We start from the raw sequence: 15,022 nt of genomic DNA on the forward strand, positions 1-15,022 counted from the left end.
TACCCCGCCCCCGCCCCACCTGGCGTAGGAGCAACACAGGCGGGCTTCCGACTCAGACCCGCCGCACATAGCCGTGCCCGGTTCAGGCAGAGTCTGTACAGTCCCCGTGTGAATTGTGGGCGGGGTCAGACGCAGAACTCAGTTTTCTGGGCCTTTGTAACTATCTGAAGCCCCGTCTGGACCAGGGCCTGTCCTGACTCCTGCTGGGACAGCGCTGGCCAGGGGCTGCAGCAGGACCCGGGTTCAGTCTCTGCCTCTGTCCTCCAGGGACACCCAGAGTCTTTTGGCTTCCTGACCCTCATCCAGAGTGCAGCACGGGCCTGTGCGTTCCCTGTGTCTGTGTGGCCAGGTCTTGGGTGGGAGGTGATGTTCACGCGCTGCAGCCAGCAGGATGTCAACACAAAGCCCTCCTGGGAAGTGTTTTGTCCAACCTTGGTATCCTGTGTGTCTATTTCCCACCTCCACCCTCGACTTGGAAAGATGCTTTTCTCACTGTGGGTTGTGATAGAGAAATGCTTAAAGAACTGATCAGAACATTAGGATGTAGTTGCAAATAAGCGTGAATTGAATGATGTGGAAAATCTAGGTTACAGTTCGAAAAGAAGGTTGAAAATCTCAGTTATCCACCCTCATTAGTTTATTTTTGACTAGATTGCTTTTAGGAATACTCTAGAGTTGTTTTACTGTGAAAGCATAGTGAATGAGGGGCAGCCGCAAACTCGCAGGATTAAAGGCTTTATGTATTCATGAGCGTCGAGTAGCAGTACAATTAATAGTAGTGCACAGTTCAGCGTAGTTGCATGCCTTTGTTCCTTTGGTGACATGTTAATATAAATATTCTTGTTTTGCATTTACAATTAAATGGCCTTTGCTAGATTAAATATGGGTACTGTTGGAGTTTTCTGTTTTGATTTCTAATGACATTGCGGGTTGGTTACAGGTGTGATTATGGAGACAGACGTAATCAGTTCAGACCTCGTGAAGAGCTCTGACCCAGAGACACAGTGCCACGTGCCCGACGTTCCATACGAGCCAGACCTGGATATTGAAATAGATTTCCCCAGAGGTACCGAAACACTGTTCACTCTTTCAGTGTGAGCATGGCTCTGGAAGTTAGTTACGGAGTCGTAACCTTGGGTGTGGTCGTTAACAATCTAATGTTCGTGTCTTGCCTTCATTGGTCTTCCTTGTCTTTCCTTTTTCACTCAAAAGTCAGCACTTAACTTCTGAATGAAGCATATGATTGAACTGGAAGGACTTAAAAAGAATGTCTCAGAGTAAAAAGAAACTTCCTCAAAGTAATTTGTTGTAGGAACTTTTGAAGATAAAGGATAAAGAAGTGCTGGTGTCTTTTTTAAAACTTACATAAAATAATGTTAGTATATTTCTTAAAACTTTTTTGAAAATTAAGTTAACCTTCAAAGGGAAAAAATATTTTCAGGTCTTTTGTTGTAAAAGAAATGTGTTCTGTTTTTCATTATTTACTTTCTTAACCTATTGACAGCTAATAAGCATATTGAATAGAATATAAAGCATTTACTTTGGAAAAGATTTCATAGATTGAAAAATTTGTACTGAGACCATGTAGATCTTATCACTGAATTTCAGGTTTTAGTAATTTTTCTATCACACATTTCCATGAGAATTCCGTATTGATGATCATTATATGTATTTAAGAATCTGAGCAGACTTCATCAGAGCTGACAGGCCACGTCAGTTGCAGAAAACTGTCCTTTCCCTGCCATGCACGGGCTGCCCTGGGCGCGGTGCCTGTCCGCGTTCAGTGGCTGTGTTGACAGAATGCAGGCCGTGCCGTTACCTTGAGGTAAAGTCCTTCTGATTCCATTGTCAGCTGCAGAGGAGCTTGATGTGGAAAATGAGTTTTTATTGCCACCTGTATTTGGAGAAGAGTATGAGGAGCAGCCTAGACCTCGATCTAAAAAAAAGGTATTGGAACACAACACACCCTTGCCTTCACGTCGCGCCTGTGTGTGAGCAGAGGGTAAAGATGCGTGAGCTTCGGTTGTGCCCGAGAGCATGGGAAGATATTTTGTTTTCCTGGTAGAGGTTTTATTGTTTCATTGGAGTGATAAAAATACCTTCGATTTAGTTGTAATTTCATAGAAGAGTGATTATTATTGCCACTTAGTTTTTATTTTTAATTTTATCCTGATAAAAGGTTGACATAGTTGCTAAATAAGTAAATTCAGCTCTCTGACAGGAATTCAGGCTGTGTTCTAGGCAACTGATCTATGGTTGGACGTAGTTTCTTAGCTACGGCACCAAAAGCACAAGAACAAAAGGAAAAAATAAATGAATTGGATGACACCAGAATTTAAAATTTTTGTACAGCAAATAATGCCATTAAGAAAGTGGAAAGGAGTTGAGAAGTCATTCCTGCTAAGGTGCAGTCATCAGGAAGGTCTTCAGTTTCTCTCAGATTGATATGTAGAACCCTGCTGTGTCTGATTATTAGTTTGTTATTTATGTCTTATTTTTATTTTCTCATCATCAGTGACTCTCAACTCACAGCAGAAGTTAATACGATTTTGTTGTACAAAGTAGTTTACGCAGAAATACGTCATTCCTGGAGAGAGGTTTCAAAAAATGTAGGTAGTTATTCTCAGGTTCAGAAATACCAGTCGAGTCGAAGCACATAAATGTATTTCTCCTTAATTTGCATTTGTTGAGAGACGGCTTATGTCAAGTCATGAAATAATAGAGGCTTAGGAAAGTTTTTGCAATGGTGTTTTCTCACTAATAGGGAGCCAAGAGAAAAGCGGTGTCAGGATACCAGTCTCATGATGATAGTTCTGACAACTCAGAGTGCAGCTTTCCTTTCAAATACACGTATGGTGTCAACGCATGGAAACACTGGGTCAAGACCAGGCACCTGGATGAAGATCTTCTGGTATTAGATGAGCTAAAATCTTGTAAGTGTTCTGATTTTGTTTCCCCTATGTCCTATTTAAAGTCAAGATTTTTGTTATCAACTACTTTTAATTTTAAAAAACGTGAATATAGCTTAAAACATTCTATGTATAAATGTGGCTTTTGTTTTACTTTTAAATCTTTATATAGAATATATTGATTTCAGAAAGTTTCTCAGTCTTAAGACAGCAAATAATGATTATTTTAAATGTTATTTTTTAGCTAAATCAGTAAAGTTAAAAGAGGACCTCCTCTCTCACACCACTGCTGAACTTGACTATGGGTTGGCCCATTTTGTCAATGAGATCCGACGGCCCAATGGAGAAAATTATGCACCTGACAGCATCTACTACCTTTGCCTTGGGATTCAGGAGGTGAGTGATCTCATGGCTACTTCTGAGAGAAAGGTGGTTGTGGTAGTTCTTGGAGAGAAAAATGTTTTGCTTCAAAAATAAGGACAGGTCTTACCAAGAAGGACTAAAGTACTCTGTTTGAAAATACTAGGGTATAAAGGATTTTCTTAGCTACTTTGTATTTGGGTGTTTCTGCTGTAATGTGCTATGTTCTTAAAAATCTTCAAGTTCTCCAAAACTGTGTACCAGAACCAAAAAGAACTTATGTGAGAAACGGTGACAGGCCACTCAAAATTCCGGCATCTTTTGTAGCAGGACTAGCTTTTTGTGTATTTGTTTCTGTCTCTCTATTTATACATGTATATGTATTATAAAACATACACATCATATCCAGGTTGATAAACTTGTAAACAGGTAAAATGTCTTCCCTCTGCAAAGAGTAGGTCTGTTTCATTATACACTTCTGAGGTGTTTCTAACTTGCTGCGTAGTGTAACTACTCATTAGTTCTTTGGAATCGTCTTATAAAAGAGATCATTCTTACTAGGGGTTTTAGGTAAACTTCAACCACATGTCTGTGAATCTTGAATGAACCTGTTTTCCATAAAAAGCATGAAGACCTGCTGTAGATAATGGCTTCTAGTTCTGAACAAATTGTACAGGTTGGAGCCCAGAGGTCAGAAAAGATTTTATATCCTTTGTATTTTTAAATGTGGTAAATTAGAGAAGATCTTTTTATGCAGAGTTTTGTTTATAGGCCTAAAATTAAATGTTACACTGCTAATAGGTGGTAGATACTGAAATAAGTTAGTGAAGAAAACTAAAATTGTCTTAATTTGTGTTTTACTTACGTTGTCTTCAGGACAGAGATTTGCCTAAGACTCAGCAGGGGAGGGGCAGCGTGCCACGCGGCTGTAAGCTGTGTGTGCAGTGGCAGAACATTTACATACTAGAGCCGCAAATGGCTGCTAGGCATTTGAAAGCTAACTGGATTGCATAATGCGTGGTTATAAATTACGTCTTTAAATAGGTTCTTTTTTCCAATTTTTTTTATTGTGGTAAAATACATACAACATAAAGTTTGCCATCTTAACTAATTGTAAGTTCTGTGGTGTTAAGTTTGTTCATAATCTTGTGCCAACACCACCACCGTCGGTCTTCATGACTCTCTTCCTCTTGCATTAAACACTCACTCATCCTCCCTGCCCCACTGCTGGCGCCCCCCAGGCACTGCCTTTGCCTGAGTTTGCTCTTCCAGGACCTCGCCGAAGTGTTTCCTTTTGTGACGGGCTTATTACTGCACTCAGCACAGCGTGCTGAAGGCCAGACAAGCTGTAGCGCATGTCAGAATTCCCTTCCTTTCTTCGGTAGGCTCTTTGTGTACTGAAAAATGCTTCCTCAAAATTTTTTTTACTACTGAACAGTACATTTAAAAATGGTCAATATGGTAAATTTTATGTTCTGTGGATTTTTACCACAATTGGAAAGACTCATAATTGGACAAATTTTCACAGACTTGATTTAATTTTTGTAAAAGGCTGTCTAGTATTTATAAGCAGCTTTCAACATAACCCTCAAGCGTGGTGTAAACATAAGAAAGTACACTTTCCACAAGTCACTACAGTTGTTACTGGGAGGGCGTGTGCAGCAGCAGAAGCTGTTCTGGAAGAATGCGCTTATTTTTTGTCTGTCCACTTACTGATTTTGTTCACATCTGACAATAAAAACAAGATCCTGTGGAAGAAGGATGACTTCCTAGCTGTGTGTGCAGAGTGTGTGCAGAGCAGTTCTGTGTGTGCAGAGTGTGTTGGGAGGATGGAGTAGTGAGCTGGGTGTGGAGGGGTGTTGAGGATGGTTGTCATCCTGGAGTCTCACTCCATGTGGAAGGCCCCCTCCCTCCCTCCCAGAGTAGCCGGGCTCTTTCCTTGGGGTTACTTAAGGGAAGATGGTTGTTTAAGGCATTCACATAGTAGGGAAGCATGTGAGGAAGAAGGAAGGGAAATTCTGTGAGACCTATGGCCGTGTGGTTCTCGTGTCTCTCGCCCAGCTGGGTTAGCCAGGAGCGTGTACCTCGATGTGTTTTCATGAACAGAGCAGAATAAAGCACAGGGAGCCATGTTACACACCTGGTGTCTGTCTGTCCTTCCCTCTGATTCCTGGTCTGTGCGTCGGCCCCCTCCAGGGCAGCTGGGACCGACCTCACATTCACACTGCCCTGAACCTCGCCGTTCCAGCAGGGCGAGTGTGCCCTTTGCTCGGTGAAGTTTTGCTGTTACAAACAGTGTGCACCTCCCTCCCCTCCCCAGATCTTACATGATTGTCACCCTCTTATCTGCAGGGACCCCACCCCCGGCCCCCCATTGGGTGCCCAAAACCTGTGTGTACCATGTCTTTCCCTCCACACGTGTACCTGTGATAAAGTTTTGGTTTATAAATCAGGCACAGGAAGAGATCAACACAGTAACTAACGATGATCTAGAATAATTGTAATAATACACTGTGGTAAAGGTTACATGAATGTGGTGTCTCTAAAAACTCGCCCTGCACACGTTTAATGCCTTTTCCGTCCTCACTAAGCATTTACACGCACTGTGGCTGGAACTTTTGCAGTTCACGGTGTGACAGCGGAACTAGCCTGACTGCGCGGTCCCCTGGCTTCTTAGCACCCTTGGCGACATGCTGGTTTCTCTCCTCGCTAAGCCCAGAACTCTTACCTTTTCACTTAAGGAAGCACTTTGCGTCCTGCCTGGTGTATCTGAGTCGCCAACTTCACTCCTTGTGCTTTGGGGACCGTAAGTAAAATTCGGGTCACTTGAGCACAAGCCCCGCGGCACCTCGGTGAACCTGATGACCTACACGGCTGCTCAGTGCCTGGCAGGAGGGACGCCCTGGACCACGGGAGGATCCTGTCCCTCCTGGCGGGACGGAGCAGGTCCGAGCGAGGTCTCATCAGCTACTCAGAAGGGCGTGCAGTTTAAAATGTGTCAGGGGTTTATTTCTGGGATTTTCTATTTAATATTTTTGGCCCTTGGTTGACAGTGGGAATCTGAAACCATGGATTTTGGGGGTGGGGGCACTGCACCTTTTTCTCTTTTTGCTTTTAGTCTTTTTCTGCTTTCTCTTGAATTATTTTTCTGTGATTCCGTTTATCTCCACTATTGGTTTATTATTTATTCCTCTTGAATTTTCAGTGGTTGCCATAGGCTTGTCGATGTAAGTCTTCAGCTGATTGGTACCTGCCTTCACATGTCCCCCACCCCGCAGGTCCCCCATCTCTGTGCTCTCGCCGTGTCACTTACATGTTGTGTCACGTTTCCCCCCTGTAGGTCCCCCATCTCTGTGCTCTCACCGTGTCACATGTTATGTCACGTGTCCCCCTTCAGGTCCCCCGTTTCTGTGCTCTCGCCGTGTCACATGTTATGTCACGTGTCCCCCTTCAGGTCCCCCGTCTCTTAGCTCTCGCCGTGTCACATGTTATGTCACGTGTCCCCCTTCAGGTCCCCCCGTCTCTGTGCTCTCGCCATGTCACTTACATGTTTTTGTCTGTAAACCCCTTGGGCATGGACTCTGCATACTTTGGTGTTTAAGTCATTCTTTCATCACCGTCACTGTCAAGGTTTGTCATAGTAAGTTGTCAGATTCAGGAAAGTGCCCTGACTCGCAGAACGGGGAGCAGGGGAACAGCATGAAACCGCATAGGCCACACAGGGGCCTTCCTGCCGGGCAGCGCTGCCGCCCGGCCCACCGTCGTCCCGGGTCATCACGCTGACTCTGAAGTCCTGTGTCGTCTCCTCTGTGCCTCACGTGAGCGCTGGGGCCAGATACTCTGTTTTTATCCAACAGACTGAAGATTGTCATCTGGTTCTTACATTCTGAGTTCTTTGGCATGTACTTCAGCTTTGAGCTTTTTAAGCAACCGATTAATTGGTAACTTATGTTTCTTTGATTTCTAGATACGTAAATAAAGCCAATAATCTCTCATATTTTATTATGCCAATAAATACTGAGACATAAGACATTTGTTTATTCTTTTCTTTAGGAAATACAGAGTATACATAATATATAAATAGCTGGTTTTCCTTCAAGAAATTTTTTTTTCTTTTTTTTTAGTACTTGTGTGGTAGTAATCGAAAAGACAACATATTTATTGATCCAGGATACCAGACATTTGAGCAAGAATTGAATAAAATACTCCGAAGTTGGCAGCCAAGCATACTTCCAGATGGTAATGCTCTTTTAAATGAAAGTGTTGCTAACTTACTGTTGGGATTTTAATTTTTACAGAGAGTATATTAAAAATAAACAGGAAAGAACTTAAGTTAGCATATTTTTCAGAGTACTTATTCACGAATGCCTCAGTTCGTCTTCCGTGAAGTTAGAAATGAATGTGGTTGATCGCTAGTGTTTACGAAGAACTTTGTAATGAACGTGTCCCACTTTCCCTGGAGGAAGAAGCTGGATGCTTATTTCTTAAGCGCCCCAGTGGGAATTCTGTAGATTTCTCTAGGAAACCTCTGTTCCAGATGTATAAGAAACTGGTTTGTGAATGGCAGTCACCGATTTTTTTTCAGGAAGCCTCCTGCCCGTCGTGGGGAGCGCAGACCCCGAGCCCCGGGTGCTGGCGTGGTCGGCCGTGTCCCCGCCTCTGTGTCAGCACAGGGCCGCGGGTGGTTGTGAAGGTCACTCCAGGCTACCTGGAGTGGGTGGAGGACTAGAATAGCTTTGTTCTTGAACTGACTTTATTTCTAGGTGACTGAATGAAACTTGCTTGCTGTAATTCTTTAAAACTATTTCTTTCTATTTAAGGGTCAATCTTTTCTCGAGTTGAAGAAGATTATCTGTGGAGGATAAAACAACTAGGCTCCCACTCTCCAGTAGCTCTTCTGAACACCCTCTTCTACTTTAACACTAAATATTTTGGCCTGAAAACAGTGGAACAACACTTAAGACTTTCCTTTGGCACTGTGTTTAGGCATTGGAAAAAAAACCCCGTAACAATGGAAAATAAGGCATGTCTTCGATACCAGGTGTCTTCCTTGTGTGGAGCAGATAATGAAGGTAGGCTAGCAGGCCTTCACTCTGGGATTGTCCGGCAGGGCTAGCCACACGTTGCCTTACTAAAGACCACCTGGGTCACTTGTTAGGAACCTAAGGACTGTCGTTTTCATAAAATAAAACATCTTGTGTCATCTTAAAATTAGGAATTACCAGAAGCCACAGCTTAGAACTCTGAAGGACACCTGGTCCTTCTCTCTGAGGTACAGATCCGAGGAGTCAGTAGAGTGAGTGAATGCTGTCATGTTTCTTCAAGATTGGGCTTAGAAAGTTTATGTAATTTCTGTTTCTTAAGATAAAATCACTACTGGAAAAAGAAAACATGAAGATGATGAGCCAGTCTTTGAACAAATTGAAAACACAGCCAACCCTTCCAGATGTCCTGTGAAGATGTTCGAGCGCTACCTGTCCAAAAGGTGAGTGCTGACGACACTTCGCTTTTAAATGCTGTGAGTTAGTTGCCTTGAATTCACTACCAAGAGATGGCATTTTCTCCACTGATGTTTTTTTCTAGATTTCTCTCTCTTCTCACCTGTACCTAAGTCCGTTCACCGACAACTTTCGTTGCCCCATAGTTATAAAACACCCAGCTGATGCTTCATATTTTAAGATTCAAGCATATGTTAAGAAATCGCTCCTCACTAACGATGAAATCATTAGTGAAACCACTACTGTTGTAGAGGGTCACTAAGTATTTTAGGCTTTTTGGGCCGTGGAGGGTCTGTTGTGGCCGGTCCTGCGGTGGCAGGTGGAGAGTGAGTGCTTGGGACCAGCTCACCTGAGGCAGACCAGGTGGACGGGCGGTGGGGCCAAGTCCCTAGATGGAGAGGAGACAGCCCTTCAGAACGTCTTAGGGCAGGAGCACCTGGAGCTGTCCTTCTTCCTGTCTGATACCAACAGACATTTAGAAACTTTAAGCCGATGAAATTTTTAGAGACCTACGTTATTCTGCGCTTGCTTGCTGACTTAGTGTGCACCGTCTAATTTTTGAAAGGTAGGTATGGGCTCAGGATGTGTTTTCTTGCATGAAGGGCTTCCTCAGTTGTTTTTGTAAGTCACCCCCCGGTTAGCTCTCAGGACCGCAGGAACATTAGTGTCACCCTAGGTGGTTGTCCTTGGCGGTCAGTGTCCCTGTGCCAGTCTGGGCAGCCTTGTTGCCTGCAGCAGCACCTGAATCTTCAGTGGTGGCGACTGTTGGTTGGTTGGAAATGCCTCTCTCAGTATAGAGTGTTATTTTGAAACAGAGGTTTCTTTTGTGCAATGCTGTTCAGTACTCTGATTTTATACAGTGCTATCGTATTTCATCTATGCTAAGGAGTATTTTTTACACTGTACGCCTCTGAAGCTGGGATGCAGGTCACAGCTGGTGCATCTAATTAATTACAGATACAGTTGGCAGTGCCTTGTTTCATGGCAATATTAAAACAGTGATTAAAAATAATGTTTCTATTGATGGTGCCTTGGATTCAGTGAAACACCGAATTTAAAATAGGGTGGGAAAATAAACTTTTATTGTAGAAATTAACTTTCAGAATGTAGCAGTGATAGAAAATTGAATGTAGGTAAAGAGGCATGTGGTCTGACCACACAGTGTGGTTGGTAGTAGCAAGACTGTTCCTGAAAGGGAAAAAGAAAGTTGTGGGGAATTTTGTGTCTATACTATGAAATTGACTTTCTCCTTTCTCCCAAAGTCCACAGAATCTTAATCAGAGAATGGATGTTTTTTATTTGCAACCAGAATGCTCTAGTTCTGCAGATAGCCCTGTCTGGTACACATCTGCGTCACTGGACCGAAACACCTTGGAAAACATGCTCGTACGGGTTCTTTTAGTAAAAGATATTTATGATAAAGACAATTATGAACTGGACGAAGACACAGACTAAAAAAGGAACGTTTCAGAAGCAATCGGGATAAAACAGCATTAGGTAGTCATGCTGCTAGGTCTTCATTATGGAAACATTTCAAGTTTACTCCTTCTGTTTTGAGTTTTGTAGCATTGCACCCACACTGGGTACTACCGTGTAAATAATCTGTGAGTGGGAGCTGCCCCATTATTCTGTGTAGTGGTTTTAGGACACTTACAAATACATTCAGATCCTTTTTTTTTATTATTATTTATTGATTAGGTATGTTTGTAACTTTTTACATTGCAAAACATGAATGAGAATGTGCCATGTATAATTTTTCTTGTAGTAAGGAACATCCATCTTGCACAACTCTGCTGTTGCAAAGCTCCCTGGGAGGGGCTCTTCTCCTGGACTCCTGACCAGGGGTTGTGTGTGGGGAGCCCTACTAAACCTGAGAACCTGCAGTGTCTTTCGGAATTTTTAAAATAAACTGTAAACTACTAGGCTGGGATTTTTGTTCTGTTTTTGGGGGGGTTTGTTTGTTTTGCTTTACACTTTAGTTACTGAAGCCTTACAAGGTTCTGTAGAGAGATACCATCTTCTGTACCAAAAATAGATGAGAGAATGCTGTCAACGTTGGTGTACTTACTGTGAATCTCTACTGGGAAAGAGCTCTTTGTTTCCCTTATTAAAACCTTAGTGTCCTTTTCTCATTTGTGGCTTTCTGCATCACCCCAGACAGTAGTAATTACGTTGTATTTGTATATATGTATGTGTGCATATATGTATACATATGTATGTATATATATGAAGAATGATGTTGAAAACATGATCATGGAGACGTTTCCTTGTAAAAGTGTCTGATGAAAGCATAAAATTCTGTTTTCTCTGTCAGCCGTAGGTATTCAAAATCCCCTTTGTTTTGGAAGTTTGTTTTTTCTCTCCCCTTTCAAGGACACAGATCATTTGCAATATCTGGTGGGACTCTGAGACCTTCCCAGTTCCTGAGAGTTCTTGTGCCTGCCCTCAGGTAGGACTGAGGCACACACTGGGTGAGATTACGTTTAAAAATGCCACTCTGCAAGCAGTTACAGTAAGACAGCATCTGCTTTACTGTGAAGATCACCAGTGTAGCGGCTGGTACTTTAGGTGGCTGGAGGACAAGGAAACAAACTGATGGATAACGTGTATCTCAGAGGAACTTAGTCGGATGTTAAGATTGTTTGGCTTTTGCATTTTAATTACTTCTTATAGAAGGTTGCATTAAAAACTTTGTATTTCTGCGTAGCAATTTATCCGCTCAGACCTTTTCTTTTAGGACAAGGAAGTTTACTCAAAATCTCTAAAGACCGAGAAAGTGCTAGCCGCAGTTGTGAAGAAACCCTTTGGCTGACTTCACAGAGCATGTGTGTGGTCATGTTGTCTTGTTTCTGGTTCCCAGGTCACCAGAGTGACGTTGTGTTTGTAAACTGCTGGAGGGAAGCTGGGCCTTTTCCTCAGTGGTTACATAGTGTCCACACATCCCGTAGGTATTTCTCTTCCTTGGGATAAATGTTAGCATTCGGAAGGAATCTTTTCAGTCACAGTTTGGAAAATTTCATGAGTGTAATCACTGTATAAGCAATAATTATCAGAAATATTTTGGGCAGAAAATTATTTTATAATGTTCTAACTTGTTTTATAAGTTTGAATAGCATCCTGTCCCTTCATTGATTTTCTGTCAATTTGTTAATCAAACTGACAGTAGCAAATCTGATACTGCTCAGACTGCTTATTGTCTGTTTAACGACGTGGGTGACATTTAAACTGTATGATACAGAAATTTCCTTGCACCTACCTTTTCTCCAGAACTGCTACTTTAGGCACTTTCCCTATAAACACGTATTATTGATTAAAAGGTGGTTAATCCTAACCATCTTTTATTCTTCAAACTGGTGCTGTATTCCATCAAGAGCAATAAAGTTTTTCCCAAATATCACTTAATGTGTATTTTACCAAATACCATGTTTCTGCGTGGCCCCACCGTCAGTAGCACCATATCTTGCTATTTATGTTTCCTTTATTTTGGCTTTTCTAAACTGGAATGTCTGCACAGTACGGTGTTGACACAAGGATTTAGAGCTCTTGTCTTGGTCTTGATTGCAATTCGAGGATTAACTTGACTCTCAGGGGGAAAAGAAAAGTAATACTATTTTATGAGAAAATTTTCTTGGTCTAGAATACATTTCATAGTTTGTGTGGTCATAGCTGACTGCTGAGAAAAGGACAGTGAAACGATAGTTTCTTTCTGGTTCTTAGTGATTTCTGATTACAGCGTCCTGTAAATATGACATCATTGCCTTCACAGGTGTATTGGATTTGCTATATTTTTCTGTTCTGAAGAAGATTTTACCATTTAAAATGAATCAATGAAAAAGGTTTTGTCCACATTGAGAAAAGTGAATTTCCCATGCAAAATTGAGTCCTCATTAACACGTTTTTTAAGATTTTTAACTGTATTAGGTAATGTAAGATATTAAAGGATTTTTCTAGGCAAGAAACTCAGCTCTTCTTTTGGCCATAAAAATACTTGTTTAATTTGTAGTTCATATTTTTCTCTTGTTACACAGGGTTGTCACACAGTGTGTTAAACAGACTAAGATGGGAAGAGGGTGCATGTTGTTCTGTGCATGCAAACTTCGGTCCCTTTTTCTGATGAATATCCCTTTGTCCTGGCTGACGATGGTTTGGGGTTGGGGTGACTTGTTTATGCATAGTATTGAGGATATAGTAACGGAGAAGTCATAAAATTGCGAAGTTTTGGTTTGTATTACTCTAATGTTGGTCCGTTTAATCTGAGATCTTAAGTATCTTGCAGTCTTAAATCACTAAAAATTTTCACTTTTATTTTGACAGTTATTTCCAGAACGTATGTACGTACATCACTTCTGTTCTCAGTTAGGGCGAGCTCCTTGTTCACCTCAAAACAGTCATAAAAGTGTATATGAAAATATTTCTAAAGAATAAATCTCTTTAAATTTCAGTACTTCTGGACTTTCCCCCTTAATAGAAGCTCAGTGGATCTCAGGCATTCCATTCTGTTGTGTTCTTAGGAGCAGACTGGCTTTAATGCTGTTTTCCAGTGTTAACTGCTTGTCTGTCATTTCTGTGTAAGTCACGCTGGAAAATACCCCTACGAATGAAATCTCGCCGTTTCAGAGCTGACGCCCAGAGCAGGCTGATTGTGTCGGCCTGAGTCTGAGGACAGAGACACTTAGAGTGGTGCCTCTCTTTGTACTTTTTTCCCTTTCCTTAGAGGCTAGCGGGTTACCCAGATATGTTGCTGTGATCCCGTCTTGTAATGAACTGGGCAAGAGAAAGTGGTTCCTAATATCTGGACATTTAATGTCCTAACTCATTACTGAGTTAAACAATCCATGAATTTAGGCCTTTTGGGAAAAAAGAGCCAAAAAGAAGCTAAGATTTAATCTGAAAATAAAGAATGATTAAGAGCAGAACCAGAGGGGCGGCCACAGACCTTACGTGGGCCTACCCCCGGAGGTCACTGCATCGTTGAATGAAGCAGGTGTAAATCCTAACAGCGTGTTTGGACTGTGGTCGGGGGAAAAACAGTTACAGCTCTTCTGGGACTTCGATATCTTGTTTAGATAATGCCTCTGAAGTAAACTCAGCACGTGAGAATTCATCACCATGAAACTTAGAATATATCTTTCAAATTTGTTCTGTGCCAAGGAACTACGGCCAACCATGGTAGGTGGGGAGGAGGAGAAAATAGAAGATTGACAGTAGTGTTCCAAAGGCTACAGTCATGCGGTAAACAAAATACACTTGTAGGGACCTTGAGCTCCTGGGAACTTACAGAGACTGTCTCCATGATAGTTTAAAACTGGCTTGTGGACACTCAGGAAGCCCTGGAATAGGCCACAGAATACCTACACCTGTGATTAAAACGTCGGGTTCCTGTAACTTTACGTTGCTTACGACTTTGTTACTCGTGGTTGGTGGGGCGATTTCTGATTTATCTTAGTGGTTTCATTTTGTTGGTATCTGTCCTCACCTCTGGCTTCCAGACTAACTTACAAGTGTCTAAAAGTAGCACTGAAAGGGGCAGCTGGAACCTCCATTAGAAACGACTCTGAAACATGTTAAAAGGCACTGAACCGAGGTAATTCAGCTTCTAGGTGATGTGGGTCGGATGGAACAGGCAACGTCCAGTCTATTACAGAAATTTAAAAAACCTTCGCCTACTAAAGATTTATTTCATAGCAATTGCTTCTGAAAAAATAGAATCTCAAGTATTGTCCCCCAGCGGGGGAGAGTATACAGCTCAAGTGGCAGAGCTCATGCTGAGCATGCTGGATGGACATCCTGTGTTCAGTCCCCAGTAATTCCTCCAAGGACAAGTAAATAAGTAAACCTAATTATGTCCCCCCAAAACAAACGATCAAGTGTTGTCACCTGTGTGCCCCTCATAACCCTGTGAGCAAGACTCTGCGCCCGTCTTGCTCATGTTTCTGTGGTTCTGCACCGGTGCCAGCAGGGGGCAGTAGCGTGCAGCACGAGGCTTCAGCGTCTCTGTTTCTAGGACTATAAGTGTGCTGCAGTCCTTTATCAGGAATTCTTGGGGGTTTGGAGTTCAGATTTTTCTTTTTCAAAAATATATGTGCTTGTAGGTTACACAGGTCCCTCAGTGGGGCCTGGCCAGCACCCCAGCAATACTTCCGCAGCAGTAGGTCAGACAGAGTAGCAGGGACGAACCACGTGTGGCTGTAGAAAGCTTTACGTGGTTTAGGTCGGTTTTTGTCACAAGCGTGAAGAGTGAAGTTTTCAGACTAG

The 15,022-nt window shown here is 42.3% G+C and overlaps 1 protein-coding gene across 4 annotated transcripts in view; it reads left to right on the forward strand.

Annotated features, from left to right (window-relative positions):
- Nucleotides 1–12,164, forward strand: part of ZMYM2 (zinc finger MYM-type containing 2) — a 70,900-nt gene extending 58,736 nt beyond the window's left edge. For 3 of the 4 annotated variants that reach the window (XM_074377858.1, XM_074377857.1, XM_074377859.1), the window contains 8 exons: nt 941–1,066; nt 1,853–1,947; nt 2,765–2,933; nt 3,154–3,305; nt 7,394–7,508; nt 8,090–8,341; nt 8,634–8,754; nt 10,030–12,164. In XM_074377858.1, the coding sequence (XP_074233959.1) occupies nt 941–1,066; nt 1,853–1,947; nt 2,765–2,933; nt 3,154–3,305; nt 7,394–7,508; nt 8,090–8,341; nt 8,634–8,754; nt 10,030–10,222 (1,223 nt within the window). In that variant the 3' untranslated portion in view covers nt 10,223–12,164. Of the gene's footprint in view, nt 1–940; nt 1,067–1,852; nt 1,948–2,764; nt 2,934–3,153; nt 3,306–7,393; nt 7,509–8,089; nt 8,342–8,633; nt 8,755–10,029 lie in introns of those variants that run through there. The other variant, XM_074377860.1, reaches the window with a different exon arrangement.
- Nucleotides 12,165–15,022: the final 2,858 nt, after the last annotated feature.

This window comes from Camelus bactrianus, chromosome 14 (assembly GCF_048773025.1).
Source record: "Camelus bactrianus isolate YW-2024 breed Bactrian camel chromosome 14, ASM4877302v1, whole genome shotgun sequence".
Classification (NCBI taxonomy): Eukaryota; Metazoa; Chordata; class Mammalia; order Artiodactyla; family Camelidae; genus Camelus; species Camelus bactrianus.